The sequence below is a fragment of the Balaenoptera physalus genome (assembly GCF_965194825.1).
Source record: "Balaenoptera physalus genome assembly, chromosome: 13".
Taxonomy (NCBI): domain Eukaryota; kingdom Metazoa; phylum Chordata; class Mammalia; order Artiodactyla; family Balaenopteridae; genus Balaenoptera; species Balaenoptera physalus.
Window position 1 is genome coordinate 16146407 of NC_138892.1, and position 15171 is coordinate 16161577.

At 39.1% G+C, this 15171-nt stretch overlaps 1 protein-coding gene across 4 annotated transcripts in view; it reads right to left on the reverse strand.

Annotated features, from left to right (window-relative positions):
• The window catches only part of RFX4 (regulatory factor X4), a 166001-nt gene that overhangs the window by 53231 nt on the left and 97599 nt on the right, over window positions 1-15171 (reverse strand). For all 4 annotated transcript variants that reach the window (XM_082419391.1, XM_082419390.1, XM_082419389.1 and 1 more), the window contains one exon: window positions 11804-11967. In XM_082419391.1, the coding sequence (XP_082275517.1) occupies window positions 11804-11967 (164 nt within the window). The remainder of the gene's footprint in view (window positions 1-11803; window positions 11968-15171) is intronic.

Here is a 15171-nt window from a genome sequence, read left to right on the forward strand (position 1 = left end):
CAATTAAACTTAAAAGCTTTCACACTACAAAGGAAACCATAAAGAAAATGAAAAGACAACCTACGGAATGGGAGAAAATATTTGCAAACGATGCAAACAACAAGGGCTTGATTTCCAAAATATACAAACAGCTCAACAAAAACAAAAAAACAAACAACCCAAGCAAAAAATGGGCAGAAGACCTAAATAGACATTTCTCCAAAGAAGACATACAGATGGCCAAATAGGCATATGAAAAGATGCTCAACATCGCTAATTATTAGAGAAATGCAAATCAAAACTACAGTGAGGTACTACCTCACACCAGTCAGAATGGCCATCATTAAAAAGCCTACAGATAACAAATGCTGGAGAAGGTGTGGAGAAAAGGGAACCCTCCTACACTGTTGGTGAGAATGTAAATTGGTGCAGCCACTACGGAAAACAGTATGGAGGTTCCTCAGAAAACTAAAAATAGAATTACCGTATGATCCAGCAATCCCACTCCTGGGCATATATTCATACAAAACTATAATTTGCAAAGATATATGCACCCCTATGTTCATAGCAGCACTATTTACAATAGCCAAGACATGGAAACAACCTACATGTCCACTGACAGATGAATGGATAAAGAAGATGTGGTACATATACACAATGGAATACTACTCAGCCATAAAAAAGAATGAAATAATACCATTTGCAGCAAGACGGATGCAACTAGAGATTATCATACTAAGTGAATTAAGCCAGACAAAGACAAATGCCATATGATATCACGTATATGTGGAATCCAAAATATGGCACAAATGAACCTACCTACAAAACAGAAACAGATTCACAGGCATAGAGGTTGCCAAGGGAGAGGGGGAGTAGGAGAGGGATGGACTGAAGTTTGGACTTAGTAGATGCAAACTATTACATATAGAATGGATAAACAACAAGGTCCTACTGTATAGCACAGGGAACTATACTCAGTATCCTGGGATAAACCATAATGGAAAAGAATATAAAAAAAGAATGTACATATGTGTATAACTGAGTCACTTTGCAGTACAGCAGAAATTAACACAACATTGTAAATCAACTATACTTCAATTTAAAAAAAGAACAAATTACTGTTACACACAACAACATGGATTATGCTAAGTGAAGTAAGTCAAACTCAAAAGGCTACTTACCATGTGATTCCATTTATATAAGATTTTGGAAAAGGTTAAAGTATAAGCACAGAAAACAAATGAGTGATTGCCAGGGGCTGCCAGTGGGGAGAGGCATTGACAAAATAGGGGAAGTTTTTGAAGTGATGAAACTATTTTATATTTTGTTGTATACACTAAAAATGATGAATGTTAATGAATACAAGGTATACTTCAATAAACTTGAATTTAAAAAATTAAATTAAAAGCTATAAAATATAAATAATAATAGAAAATAAACTGATAGAACTAAGAACAAAAGTATCCGTTGTATCAATAAATGTATATGGGCTGGACTTACCTTGTAAGAGAAAAATATCAGATTGGATAATAAAACAAATTCTAATGGTTCTGTATACAAGTGAGTTATAAAGGTTAAAAATAAAAGGGTGGGCAAATGTATTCCCTCCGATGAAAACAAAAAGAAAATAGAGGTCATGATTTCAATATCAGACAAATTAAATTCTGGGCCAAAAAAAATTAAATGAGACTTTATAATGCTAAGAGTGCAATTTACAATGAAGATATTGTAATTCATAAGGAAGGCATTACAACTCACACTGAAGACGAAGCAGTTAGAAATATCAAAGCACTAACATTCAAAAACAAAATAATAGGAAATACAAGGTGAAATAGGTTGGCACACATTAGAAATCAATCTTCAACTTACTAACCTTTCTCAGTCCATAAAAGTCTAAATGGACAAACACTAAGACAACATAAGAACTAAATAACAATAAATTTGGTCCAAATACATATATGTCAAAGTCTGTACGAAGATACAGAGTGCTTCTTCAAGTGTAACAAAACTGACCATATATTAGACAACAAAATCTAAGCATAGTCTCAAAAGAAGAAATAGTTCAGAAAACAGTCTAATCACAAAGCAGTAAAGTTAAAATGAATAACATAACCAGAAAATAATAGCTCCAAACAACTGGATATTTTTAAATGCGCTACTTAAATTCTTAGGACAAGAAGGAACTCCAAGTCAATGTCACAAAATATCTAGAAAATGACAGTATTAAAATATTACATATAAAAACCTATGAGATAAAGCTAAAATAGTGCTCAAAGGAAAAAAGCCAAGCCTGAAATAATTATGTTACTAACCAAAAGTAAGAGAAAGTACATAGGGACTTCCCTGGGGACGCTGTGGTTAAGAATCCGCCTGCCAGACTTCCCTGGTGGCGCAGTGGTTAGGAATCCGCCTGCCACTGCAGGGGATACGGGTTTGATCCCTGGTCTGGGAAGATCCTACATGCCACGGAGCAACTAAGCCCGTGCCCATAACTACTGAGTCTGCACTCTAGAGCCCATGAGCCACAACTACTGAGCCTGCATACCACAACTACTGAGGACCGATGCCTGGAGCCCATGCTCCGCAACAAGAGAAGCCACCACAATGAGAAGCCTGCACACTGCAATGAATAGTAGCCCACGCTCACTGCAACTAGAGAAAGCCTGCACACAGCAACAAAGATCCCATGCAGCCAAAAATAAATAAATAAAATAAATAAATTTATTTAAAAATAAATAAATAAATAAAATAAAGGTAGAAATTAATATGTTAGAAAAAAAGAAATAATAATAATACCAATAAATACATCCAAGAGCTTTTTCCTTGAAAAAAATTAAATAAATTAGGTAACCTATTCACAAAGAAATGGCAGAAAGCACAACTACACAAACAAAAATGCAGTAAAGCAGAAATAATCACAGACACAAAGGAAACTCAATGAATCTACAAACTCCCTTTGTTCAACCCTAAGCAAGTAAATTTAAAGATCTGGAAGAAACTGATAATTTTCTAGGAAAATATAATTTACCAAAACTTACCTCAGAGAAGATAGAAAACCTAAACTGACCAATTACTATAGGAAAAAAAGAAGAAAAATTTCAAAGATTTACTCCCGCAAAACACTAGGCCCAGATGCCTTCAAAGAGAAATTAATTCTGTGTAATCTTCCAGAGCAAATAATTTCAATGCTATGTAAACTGTTTCAGACCTTAGGAAAAAAAGTAGGGGCAGAGGGAACCTTCCAGATTCCTTTTATGAAGCAAAAATAATGTTGATACCAACAACTGACAAATATTCAACAAAAAAGAAAAGTGCAAACCAAACTCACTTCCGACTCTTGATGCAGAAATCCTAAATAAAATAGAAAATAAAATCCTGCAACACATTAAAGAAAATAATATACTATGAGTAAGTGGGGTGTATTCTAGGAATTCAAGAATGGTTCAATATTAGGATATGGATAATATGATCACTTCTACAGATGATGGAAAGCATTGGATAATATGCAACAACCATTCTTCATCAAAAGTTTAATGAATTAAGAAAATACAGATATTCCTTAGCATGACAGAATATCTCATTCTTAACCCAAAGCCAGCATCACGTTTAATCAAGAAACACTAGATGCATTCTCATTAAAGTCAAGAGCTTTTAACATGTTCTTGAGGAATAAGCCAACATAATTAGATAAGAGAAATAAATTAAAAAGACATTTTTAGATAATATAATTCTAAACCTGGAAAATTTAACAGAAGCCCCCCAAAAGGAATACAACATTAAGATAGTTAAATTTAAAACAGTCATGTCCAAATATAACACACAGAAACCAATAGCTTTCATATATATAAACAACCACCAGTCAAGAGATATGGAGGAAAAGACTGCATTTACAATAGCAACAAAAAAAAAGTAAGAAAGAATTTAATTTTAAAAATATATATGATTTATATGAAAAAATATTTACAACATTCCTGAAGGCCACAAAATTTAAGATCAGACAAGGCAAACAGTGTTCTTTTCTAGGAATTCTCAATACCATAAAGATATAATTCTCCCTAAATTAATCTATAAGTGTAATGTAATCCCAATGAACATACATATATTTATATATACATTTTTATATGTATATAAATACTTAAATAGACAAACTGATGCTAAGGTAGTTCATATGGAAAAATAAGAGACAATAACAGGAAAATTCTACAAACAGAAGTAAGTATGAGGAGCTAGCCTATCCAATATTAAAATATGTTTAAAAGCGCAAAACTTAAAGACAGTGTGACCCTGGAACATGAATATATAGAAATATCTATGGTATAGGCTAGCAAGTCTAGAAATAGCACCAATACATATAACATTTACTACACTAAATAGGAGGCACCTCAAATCTGTGAAGAAAAAATGGAATAATTAACATATGTATCGGCATAAGGAGAGCTGTTCGGGAAAAAATGAAGCCATACTTTACATCTTACACAAGGATGAATTCCAAATTGGATAAAAGTTCAAGAGTACAAAATCAAAGCATAAAGTTTGTAGGATAAGCCATGGGAAAATTATTTGTAATTGGAGTGAGAAAGACTTCTAAAACAATGATACAAAATCCAGAAGACATAAAAACAAAGACTGATAAATTCAACTACACAAATATATTCTCTGTATGGCAAAAACAAAAGAACAAAATGAGAAAATATTTGCAACTCTTATTACAGGTAAATGGTTAATAGTCCTAAAAAATAAAGAGCTCTTAAAAATCAATGAGATAGGGCTACCCTGGTGGCGCAGTGGTTGAGAATCTGCCTGCCAGTGCAGGGGACATGGGTTCAAGCCCTGGTCTGGGAAGATCCCACATGCCGTGCAGCAACTAGGCCCGTGAGCCACAATTACTGAGCCTGCGCGTCTGGAGCCTGTGCTCTGCAACAAGAGAGGCCACGATAATGAGAGGCCCGCACACTGCGATGAAGAGTGGCCCCCACTTGCCGCAACTAGAGAAAGCCCTTGCACAGAAACGAAGACCCAACACAGCCATAAATAAATAAATAAACCCAAAGTTTAAAAAAAAAAAAAGAATTACCTTTAAAAAAAAAAAAAAAATCAATGAGATAGTCTCATCCACCAGAGGGCAGACAGCAGAAGCAAGAAGAACTACAATCTTGCAGCCTGTGGAACAAAAACCACATTCACGGAAAGACAAGATGAAAAGGCAGAGGGCTATGGACCAGATGAAGGAACAAGATAAAACCCCAGAAAAACAACTAAATGAAGTGGAGATAGGAAACCTTCCAGAAAAAGAATTCAGAAAAATGATACTGAAGATGATCCAGGACCTCGGAAAAACAACGGAGGCAAAAATCGAGAAGATGCAAAAAATGTTTAACAAAGACCTAGAAAAATTAAAGAACAAACAAACAGAGATGAACAATCCAATAGTTGAAATGAAAACTACACTAGAAGGAATCAATAGCACAATAACTGAGGCAGAAGAACGGATAAGTGACCTGGAAGACAGAATGGTGGAATTCACTGCTGCGGAACAGAATAAAGAAAAAAGAATGAAAAGAAATGAAGACAGCTTAAGAGACCGCTGGGACAACATTAAACGCAACAACATTCGCAGTATAGGGGTCCCAGAAGGAAAAGAGAGAGAGAAAGGACCCAAGAAAATATTTGAAGAGATTATAGTCGAAAACTTCCCTATCATGGGAAAGGAAATAGCCACCCAAGTCCAGGAAGCGCAGCGAGTCCCATACAGGATAAACCCAAGGAGAAACACGCCGAGACACATAGTAATCAAATTGGCAAAAATTAAAGACAAAGAAAAATTATTGAAAGCAGCAAGGGAAAAATGACAAATAACATACAAGGGAACGCCCAAAAGGTTAACAGCTGATTTCTCAGCAGAAACTCTACAAGCCAGAAGGGAGTGGTATGATATACTTAAAGTGATACTTAAAGTGATGAAAGGGAAGAACCTACAAGATTACTCTACCCAGCAAGGATCTCATTCAGCTTCGATGGAGAAATCAAAAGCTTTACAGACAAGCAAAATCTAAGAGAATTCAGCACCACCAAACCAGCTCTACAACAAATGCTAAAGGAACTTCTCTAAGTGGGAAACACAAGAGAAGAAAAGGACCTACAAAAACAAACCCATTATAATTAAGAAAATGGTCATAGGAGCATACATATCTATAATTACCTTAAACGTCAATGGATTAAATGCTCCAACCAAAAGACATAGACTGCCTGAAGGGATACAAAAAAAAGACCCATATATATGCTGTCTACAAGAGACCCACTTCAGACCTAGGGACACGTACAGACTGAAAGTGAATGGATGGAAAAAGATATTCCATGCAAATGGTAATCAAAAGAGCGCTGGAGTAGCAATACTCCTATCAGATAAAATAGACTTTAAAATAAGGAATGTTACAAGAGACAAGGAAGGACACTACATAATGATCAAGGGATCAATCCAAGAAGAAGATGTAACAATTATAAATATATATGCACCCAACATAGGAGCACCTCAATACTTAAGGCAACTGCTAACAGCTGTAAACGAGGAAATTGACAGTAACACAATAATAGTGAGGGACTTTAACACCTCACTTACACCAATGGACAGATCATCCAAACAGAAAATTAATAAGGAAACACAAGCTTTAAATGACACAATAGACCAGGTAGATTTAATTGATATTTATAGGACATTCCATCCAAAAACAGCACACTACACTTTCTTCTCAAGTGCACACAGAACATTCTCCAGGATTGATCACATCCTGGGTCACAAATCAAGCCTCAGTAAACTTAAGAGAACTGAAATCATATCAAGCATCTCTTCTAAGCACAACGCTATGAGATTAGAAATCAATTACAGGGAAAAAAAACAAAAAACACAAACACATGGAGGCTAAACAATACGTTACTAAATAACCAAGAGATCACTGAAGAAATCAAAGAGGAAATCAGAAAATACCTAGAGACAAATGACAATGAAAACACGATGATCCAAAACCTATGGGATGCAGCAAAAGCAGTTCTAAGAGGGAATTTTATAGCAATACAATCCTACCTCAAGAAACAACAAACATCTCAAATAAACAATCTAACCTTACACGTAAAAGAACTAGAGAAAGAAGAAAAAACAAACCCCAAAGTTAGTAGAAGGAAAGAAATCATAAAGATCAGAGCAGAAATAAATGAAATAGAAACAAAGAAAACAATAGCAAAGATCAATAGAAGTAAAAGCTGGTTCTTTGAGAAGATAAACAAAATTGATAAACCATTAGCCAGACTCATCAAGAAAAAGAGGGAGAGGACTCAAATCAATAAAACTAGAAATGAAAAAGGAGAAGTTACAACAGACACCACAGAAATACAAAGCATCCTCAGAGATTACTACAAGCAACTCTATGCCAGTAAAATGGACAACCTGGAAGAAATGGACAAATTCTTAGAAAGGTATAACCTTCCAAGACTGAACCAGAAAGAAATAGGAAATATGAACAGACCAATCACAAGTAATGAAATTGAAACTGTGATTAAAAATCTTCCAAAAAGCAAAAGTCCAGGACCAGAGGGCTTCGCAGGTGAATTCTATCAAACATGTAGAGAAGAGCTAACACCTATCCTTCTCAAACTCTTCCAAAAACTGCAGAGGAAGGAACACTCCCAAACTCATTCTATGAGGCCACCATCACCCTGATACCAACACCAGACAAAGATATTACAAAAAAAGAAAATTACAGACCAATATCACTGATGAATATAGATGCAGAAATCCTCAACAAAATACTAGCAAACAGGATCCAACAGCACATTAAAAGGATCATACACCATGATCAAGTGGGATTTATCCCAGGGATGCAAGGATTCTTCAATATATGCAAATCAATCAATGTGATATACCACATTAACAAATTGAAGAATAAAAACCGTATGATCATCTCAATAGATGCAGACAAAGCTTTTGACAAAATTCAACACCCATTTATGATACAAACTCTCTAGAAAGTGGGCATAGAGGGAACCTACCTCAACATAATAAAGGCCATATATGACAAACCCACAGCAAATGTCATTCTCAATGGTGAAAAACTGAAAGCATTTCCTCTAAGATCAGTAACAGGACAAGGATGTCCACTCTCACCACTGTTGTTCAACATAGTTTTGGAAGTACTAGCCACGGCAATCAGAGAAGAAAAAGAAATAAAAGGAATACAAATTGGAAAAGAAGAAGTAAAACTGTCACTGCTTGCGGATGACATGACACTATACATAGAGAATCCTAAAGATGCCACCAGAAAACTACTAGAGCTAATCCATGAATTTGGTAAAGTTGCAGGATACAAAATTAATGCACAGAAACCTCTTGCATTCCTATACACTAATGATGAAAAATCTGAAAGAGAAATTAAGGAAACACTCCCATTTACCACTGCAACAAAAAGAATAAAATACCTAGGAATAAACCTACCTAGGGAGACAAAAGACCTGTATGCAGAAAACTATAAGACAGTGATGAAAGAAATTAAAGATGATACCAACAGATGGAGAGATATAGCATGTTCTTGGATTGGAGGACTCTATACTGTGAAAATGACTATACTACCCAATGCAATCCCTATCAAATTACCAATGGCATTTTTTACAGAACTAGAAGAAAAAAATCTTAAAATTTGTATGGAGACACAAAAGACCCCAAAATAGCCAAAGCAGTCTTGAAGAAAGAAAACGGAGCTGGAGGAATCAGACTCCCAGACTTCAGACTATACTACAAAGCTACAGTAATCAAGACAGTATGGTACTGACAAAAAAACAGAAATATAGATCAATGCAACAGGATAGAAAGCCCAGAGATAAACCCACGCACCTATGGTCAACTAATCTATGACAAAGGTGGCAAGGATATACAATGGAGAAAAGAGAGTCTCTTCAATAAGTGGTGCTGGGAGAACTGGACAGCTACATGTAAAAGAATGAAATTAGAACACTCCCTAACACCATATGCAAAAATAAACTCAAAATGGATTAGAGACTAAATGTAAGACTGGACACTGTAAAACTCTGAGAGGAAAACATAGGAAGAACACTCTTTGACATAAATCACAGCAAGATCTTTTTTAATCCACCTCCTAGAGTAATGGAAATGAAAACAAAAATAAACAAATGGGACCTAATGAAACTTAAAAGTTTTTGCACAGCAAAGGAAACTACAAACAAGACAAAAAAACAACCCTCATAATGGGAGAAAATATTTGCAAACGCATCAACGGACAAAGGATTAATCTCCAAAATATATAAACAGCTCATGCAGCTCAACATGAAAAAAACAAACAACCCAATCCAAAAATGGGCAGAAGCCCTAAACAGACATTTCTCCAAAGAAGACATACAGATTGCCAAGAAGCACATGAAAAGCTGCTCAACAACACTAATTATTAGAGAAATGCAAATGAAAACCACAATGAGGTATCACCTCACACCAGTCAGAATGGGCATCCTCAGGAAATCTACAAACAACAAATGCTGGAGAGGGTGTGGAGAAAAGGGAACCCTCTTGCACTGTTGGTGGGAATGTAAACTGATACAGCCACTATGGAGAACAATATGGAGGTTCCTTAAAAAACTAAAAACAGAATTACCATATGACCCAGCAATCCCACTACTGGGCATATACCCAGAGAAAACCGTAATTCAAAAAGACACATGCACCCGAATGTTCATTGCAGCACTATTTACAATAGCCAGGTCATGGAAGCATACTAAATGCCCATCGACAGATGAATGGATAAAGAAGTTGTGGTACATATACACAATGAAATATTACTCAGCCATAAAAAGGAACGAAATTGGGTCATTTGTAGAGACGTGGATGGACCTAGAGTCTGTCATACAGAGTGAAGTAAGTCAGAAAGAGAAAAACAAATATCATATATTAACGCATATATGCGGAACCTAGAAAAATGGTACAGATGAACCGGTCTGCAGGGCAGAAATTGAGACACAGATGCAGTGAAGAAACGTACGGACACCAACGGGGGAAAGTGGTGGTGGTGGTGGTGGTGTGATGAATTGGGAGATTGGGATTGACATATATACACTAATATGTATAAAATGGATAACTAATAAGAAACTGCTGTATAAAAAAATAAATATTCAACTCCATTCATAATAAGATAAATGCAAATTAAAACTTCACTGAGACAAGTTTAAGTCACAGACCCTTTGAACCAGCAATTCAGCCCTTTAGGAATTTATCCTGCACATATACTCTGTGTAGTAGGATGAAGGGTTGTTCCCCCCCATAATATGCCCACCTGGAACCCGTGAAGCTGACCTTATTTGATAAAAGGGCCTTTGCAGATGTGATTAAATTAAGGATCTTGAGACGAAACCTTGGATTAACTGGGTGGGCCTTAAATCCAATGACAAGTGTCCTTATGGGAGACGGCAAGACACAGAGTGGGAATCAATGTGAAGATGGGAGGCAGAGACTGGAGTGATGCAGCTACAAGCCAAGGAACGCCAAGGATAGATGGCACCCATCAGAAGCTATGAGAGAGGCATAGATCAGATCCTCCCTCAAAGTCTCTGCAAAGAACCAACCCTGACAACACCTTGATTTTAGACCTGTGGCCTCCAGAACTGTGAGGAAATACGTTTGTTGTTTTCAGCCACCCAGTTTGTGGTACTTGGTTATTGCAGCCCTAGGAAACTAACAAACTGCAGCACGTAAAAGAATGTACTAAAAACATCATTCATCACAGCATTGTAATAGGACAAGATTGGAAACATCAAGACAACTAATTAAACTCAATACAGAGGAACAATATGCAGGTGTGAAAAAGAAAAAAAAAACCTCTTTATAGACTGATGTAAATACTCTCTGTAGCAGTCCCAACAGGAAACAGATGACACTCAAAACTGTCGAGTTTATTTTATAAGGGACAAGTCGTAAAGGCGTGGATAGGCACAGGAGAACCCATAAAGGTGACCGCTGCAACCGGGGGTTAGGGCCAGCAGGCTCTCATCCACCGCATGACCAAAGGACAACCTGCAGGGAGAGAGGCGGCCTGGAAGGCAGCAGAGCCCAGTGGAGGGACGTGGCCAGCCGGGGGTGACCTCATAGGGAGGGAGGTAGTGAGGCCATCTCCTGACTTCACTCTCCTCCCTCCCTTTGATCTCCCTTCTGACCCCCTCCCCACCACTGGCTGATCGGGGCTGGAAGCCAGAGGGAAAGGGAGCCCCGTAAGGTGTGCCAAGCAGATCACCCTCCCCACCTACCCCTCACAGGGCAGGAGGCAGCACGGAACACAGCGGAGCCTGCATCGGAAGGGGCACACAAGCTGCCCAACACAATCTCCAAGACGTGTTTTTTTGAAACAAGGTACAGAACAGTATATGTAGTATGTCATCATTTGAGTAAGAAAAAGTATTATGTCATGCACTGGTTACGTGTGCATAGCAGATCCGGACGGGGCCCTAAGAAAATGACTGTATTTCATGCTCTGGGGAGAGGACCTGGGTATAAGGGGAAGAAGATTAGGAGGGAGACTTTTCACTGTGTAACATATTATCCTTTTTGAATTCTGAATGATACAAGAGGTTCAAAATATTAAATTTTATTTATACTGGAAATATTAAATTTTATTTATATTCAAAAATATAAATAACATTTAATATTTTAAAGTCCAATATTAATGGTCTTTACAAGGGAGGCCCCCAGACAGTGCATGGTTCTATTCAATAAATGAGAAGCAGGAACGATACCTGCTGAGGACCAGCCATGAGGGGATATGAGAAGAAGCGTGCCCACCTGTCAGGTAATGCTTGCAGCACGGTGGGCATCAGCACTCCGGAGATAGCTTTGTAGAGGATGGAGTCACACACGCCGACGATGTTCACCACCGTGGAGGAGCCCAGCACGGGCAGCATGTGGGGCGGCATTCCTTGCCAAAAGTGCAGAAGGAAACTTTGAACCTGTATCAACCCACAGAGAGAAGAACCGTTGAGGTTACACAAGGCCCTCCCAGCAGAGCCTTGGGACTTAGCGAAGGCCAGCCCACTCCACAGCGCTATTCTCTGCTCCCCTTGCAGCAGCAGAGGCCGTCCCAGCCTGGGTGGCTTACGAGGCCCTGGAAGGTCCTCCTGTCCCAAGTCTTCACCCTGCCTGTCTGGGTGCATGCCCCCTGCTGGAGAAGCACTTGGCCTGGCAGCCTGGGGTCTACCCTGCCCTGGGAGAGAGCAGTAGCAAGTTAACCCATCTGCCTCTTCATGCTTACCGTGGTCTGGGTAAAAAGTTTAAGAAAGGGAAGGTGGGATGTTGCTTCTAAAAAGCTCAGAGCACTACAACTATTCTTTGGGCCTGTTGGTGCCTCGGGGACCCCAGGGTGTTCTGGAAAGGAAGGGAACATTGTGTGAGTTGCTGGTAAGAGGCCTATGTCTAGGAGGAAGAAGAGTAGGTGTCACAGACAGAAGTCTCCTGATACAACCTTGTGCGCCCCAAAAACGGATAAAGTGCAAAGGCCTCTTCATGGCCAAATTCGACCATTTTCTCAAAGAGCTCTTGGTGCAGCCTTGGCTGGCTAGCGCCATTATGGGATGCTAGACAGTGCCATCTGGACAGTAAGGTACGAGGACACCCAAGCCCAACCACTAGCACAGGACAGAAATCTAGCGGGCACTCAAAATGGAGTTATTGTTATTAATACGAGGATAGCAGGCCCCCGACCCCTGTGTCTTCCAGGGTCTGAGTTGGAGGTCAGGGAGAGAGCAGGTGGGGGGGTGGGACAAGATAAGGGAAGTGAAGGGACACGGTAGAAGATGGTTATCTGGTACGTATAATAACACTAAAGATACCTAGACTTCAGCTAACATTGAGGAGTGACTCATCTTAAAGTTAGGGAACAAATAACTGAAGTTTTGTGAATTCTTACAAGCTCAACTTGGTTCCTATACTATGTATCTTTCCTCCACAGATGGGCACTCCTGAACCCCTGGTGTACAGCACTGCCCACATCCCTGGTTCCCCAAATCAATCCTGACCCAAGGCAGGAGGTCATTTAGTACCCAAGTCTAACACTTTGGAGGTGGTATTATTAATGGCGTCAGCGTTATGTATTTATTGAGTGTTGCTATATGCCAGGAACTTAGCACAGGTTCTCTCAGTTAATACTACAGCTTAGGATCACTGCTCCCATTTTGTAGAGACATTAACTTATTTGTCCAAAGCCAGACAGCAAGTCAGGGAATGGATGAATTTGTCTTTTCACAAATCAGTCTAGTGGCTCTTCACATGGGCTTCTACCCCATTCCTGAGACCTATGCCTCTTCTTGGACTGCTGCCCACATCCCAGCTTTCTGCCCCAGCCTGGGGACCTGCAGTTGTCCTCCAGGCCCCTCTTAGGAGTAGGGTCTTGCTTTCCTTTGACCAGGCTACCTCTGACCCCAGCTTGGTGACCTGAGCTCAGCCTCGGATGGACAGAATTCCCTGATCCCCATTGCCAGGCTGGAATTCCCAGCGTAAACACTGGATGGGAGGCTTGGGGAGTGAGGAATGAGGAGAAAAGCATGCCTCCTGACTTCCTAGAGGAAAAATGGTGATTTCCAAAAACATGATCAAAGTGGTAAATGAGGTCAGGTTTGTAATTATGAAACTCAAAGTCACAGTTCTGTTAATTCCACGAGAGTGAAAATATTGCAAAGTTTACAACGAGATTGAAAATTAAAACCAACAAAAAAAAATCCAAATGAGTGAAGACTGCCTTCCAGGGTTCTAATCCTGTCACCACTACCAACTAGGGGTATAATATCTCTATGCCTCAGTTTCTTTACCTGTGAAATGGGAATAAAAGTAGTATTTACTAGATTTTGGTAAAGATTCCTAAAAAGTACTTATTACAGTGGTTGGCACATAGTAAATGCTCAATAAAGGTTAGCTGCTATTATTATTACTATTATTATTATTATTTGTATCATGGAGGCACTACATCTATGAGGCCCAAGAAATCAGTGCACTGCTCTGAAACATTTGAGACACCCTTGCCTACGTTTCTGAGCGTCACCCAGCCAGGATCCCCATGGTGGCTATACTCACCTGTCAAGGTTCCTGTTCTTATTGGGACACCTGGTGTCTGACTGCTGGCCGCCTTGGGCCTGGAGGTGGCCACATCTCTTAGACAAGGTGCTTACCCTCCAGACAACCCTCTGCTGTCCCCGGATCCCATCTCATCCCTGGGCACTGGCCTCTGGCCAGGTCCTGGACCTCCCTGCCTGTCCTTCCAACTCCAAATAAGCATTGCCTAGTTGATTCCTAGTATTTGGTAGATTCTGAAATCATCTGCCTTTCTAAGCTCTCCTTGCATGTAGCCCTACTCTTTTTTTTTTTTATGAGCAGTCAATTTCCAGCAGAAATTCTGGAAAACATTAGCTGCTGTGTACATTAAAACAAATCTGTAGAAAGTCACTCTCATTAGCAGCCATCTGTCTTTTTCAAGTCTGTTCAAGTGGCACAGGGAGCCCTCATCAGTCCTGGTACTGGGGCAGCCTTTGTAGAGGGCATATTATCCAGTTTTGACCTCTCTTCCTACTCTGCATTCAAGAGCATTTAATGTCCAGTGGACTAGTTCCTCAGAGTGAGAAGAAAAAAAAAGGAGGGAGAACAGTGTAAAGCTCAAGGGCTGATACTTGGAAGTCAGGGGTGAAATGGACAGACACAGTGTTCATAGCAGGAGGCTGAGCCAACAGGACCTCCTGATAGACTAGATACGAAGCGTGAGGGGAAAAGAAGAACCGAGGTTTGTGGTTTGAGCAATTGTGTGTGGTAGTGGCAATCTAAGACTTGGGAAGAACAAATCTGGGAGCGAAAATTAGAGCTCTGATTAGACCACCGTAAGTTAGACGGCAAGTCATTTGAATCCGGAGCTCGGACTAAATAAACATATAAATATGAGAGTTACCAGCCTTTACAAAATGGAGATGGTGTCTACCTATTAGTAGGATGAAATAAGATAACTTATAAGATGCCTGGCATGATGAAGGCATTTAACAAATGGAAACATAATTAGACAGAAGGGAGAAGTTCTCCTTACTCCTTGCAAGCATAAATGGCGAACGAATCAGGGGTAAATGATTAAAAATGATTATTTAAACCAAGTTTCCTGGATTATCTACTTTAGTCCCTTG